The sequence below is a fragment of the Octopus bimaculoides genome, chromosome 24 (genome assembly GCF_001194135.2).
Source record: "Octopus bimaculoides isolate UCB-OBI-ISO-001 chromosome 24, ASM119413v2, whole genome shotgun sequence".
NCBI classification, from domain to species: domain Eukaryota; kingdom Metazoa; phylum Mollusca; class Cephalopoda; order Octopoda; family Octopodidae; genus Octopus; species Octopus bimaculoides.
This window is the reverse complement of record NC_069004.1, coordinates 9,596,634-9,598,437: the sequence shown is the minus strand read 5'-3', so window position 1 is coordinate 9,598,437 and position 1,804 is coordinate 9,596,634. Positions and strand designations below refer to the sequence as shown.

The following is a 1,804-nucleotide window of genomic DNA, read 5'->3' as shown; positions in this document are numbered from 1 at the left end:
TAAATTGCAATAATAATTTTTTATGTTACAATTTTTCGAGCGCCTCTTGTATTCTCCTTATTGTTTCTTGACTCCGATGAGGTGTCTCGGAACATTCACGATGTGAATGTCCCGAGCCCTCCCGCCCTCGTTCGCGAGCGCGCATTTTTCTTCTTCATATTCGTTCCCAGCAGGTAGTTTTACACCTATTAGACTAAATTTTAAAATTTTCTGTCATCGGGTCAAACACTTTTTGAATGAAATCGGTTGGGTAGTTCTAAAGTTTTGGTGATATACGCACACACACACACACACACACACGCACACGCACACACACACTCTCAATTTTATATATAAAGATTATGTAGAAAGGGTTAAAATTCAAGTTGTGTTCTCTTGTAAGATTTGCATAAGAGTTGAAAATTCTAGGAAATACTTTTTGCAGAGTAATTATATATCAGAACAGGAAACTGAAAAAAATGTTGGTATTATCTATTCACCATTACACATGTTTCATTTGTTAATAGGGGTTACAAAATTGTAAATGTAGAAGAAACATGTAAGACGTTTCTTATTAGAAATTTTGCAAACAGAAAATTGAATATTTCAGGATTAATACAACACTGTATCAGGTGTAACAGGTGTGTGCCAAAAGTGTAACAAGATTGTGACAAACATTAAAGGGGACTATTATATGATGAAAGTTATGCAAACAACACCTGTCACCATCAGATCTTAATTTTCATTTTCTCATCTCATTTTCTTTCTACTTTAGCGGAAAAATCTCTCATTTCGTCCAGAATGTAAGTTATTTTCATCACTTCACTTTCTATGTTCTCAATGAAATTATCTAACACTGTAACCTATTGTAAAGTTAATCAAATCACTAAACATGTCCTCAATACATTAGTTTCTTAAAATAGGCAGCAATTAGTTTCTTAAAATAGGCAGCAATTTTTTTCAATTTTGAAAATAACAGACATACTCAAGAAATAAATGATAAAAATACCCACATCATTAAATATATGAATGAAATGTCTAGAATGATTAACTGGATCATGGCTTTAGATGATACTTTGATAGGATGAAACCTCCTGTACACATTTACTAGAATTGTACTATCAGTCCCAGCAAGGCATTACTACTGTACAACTGAACATGTTAAAGCTCATGGAACTACAATGTGATGGTTGTAATATATAGCTGCTTATATAGTCTTGGCTCCCTTTCATTAATGGTGAATAATTGTTCTCCATGTAAATCATTTTCATTCTGATAATAATGATTGTGAAACAGTTAATATGTCGTATAGTTATTTGCGAGATGATAATCTGACGTGTTCAATATATGAAATGCATTCTTCTGTCTTAGTTTTCTATCAGATATTGAACCTGTATTCAAATATATGTTTCTCACTGTTTGTTTTCTCTCTTAATATCTTTCAGCTCACTATGCCTTGTTCCACCTGAAAACAAGTCATTACACAGCATCGGGTAAACTAATTTATACAGATTTTTCTCATAATTTAAATTATCCCCTTAAATAATTACAGTTATAGATTTAAACTAATGATTATAGCATTAATTAAAATACTATAATCATATTCTTTCATCATAGGCGTAGGAATGGCTGTGTGGTAAGTAGCTTGCTCATGAATCACATGATTCCGGGTTCAGCCCCACTGCGTGGCACCTTGGGCATGTGTCTACTATAGCCTCGGGCCGACCAAAACCTTGTGAGTGGATTTGGTAGACGGAAACTGAAAGAAGCCCATTGTATATATGTATATATATATATATATATATATATATATATATATATATAT

The 1,804-nt window shown here is 32.6% G+C and overlaps 2 protein-coding genes across 2 annotated transcripts in view; one reads left to right on the top strand and one right to left on the bottom strand.

Annotated features, from left to right (window-relative positions):
• The window catches only part of LOC106876234 (tetratricopeptide repeat protein 38), a 66,700-nt gene that overhangs the window by 11,104 nt on the left and 53,792 nt on the right, over positions 1-1,804 (bottom strand). The gene's annotated exons all lie outside the window — the stretch shown is intronic.
• Positions 1-1,804, top strand: part of LOC106876236 (uncharacterized) — a 9,238-nt gene that overhangs the window by 3,514 nt on the left and 3,920 nt on the right. Inside the window, exons 2-3 of the mRNA XM_014924718.2 lie at positions 755-782; positions 1,425-1,472. Of these exons, the coding sequence (XP_014780204.1) occupies positions 755-782; positions 1,425-1,472 (76 nt within the window). The remainder of the gene's footprint in view (positions 1-754; positions 783-1,424; positions 1,473-1,804) is intronic.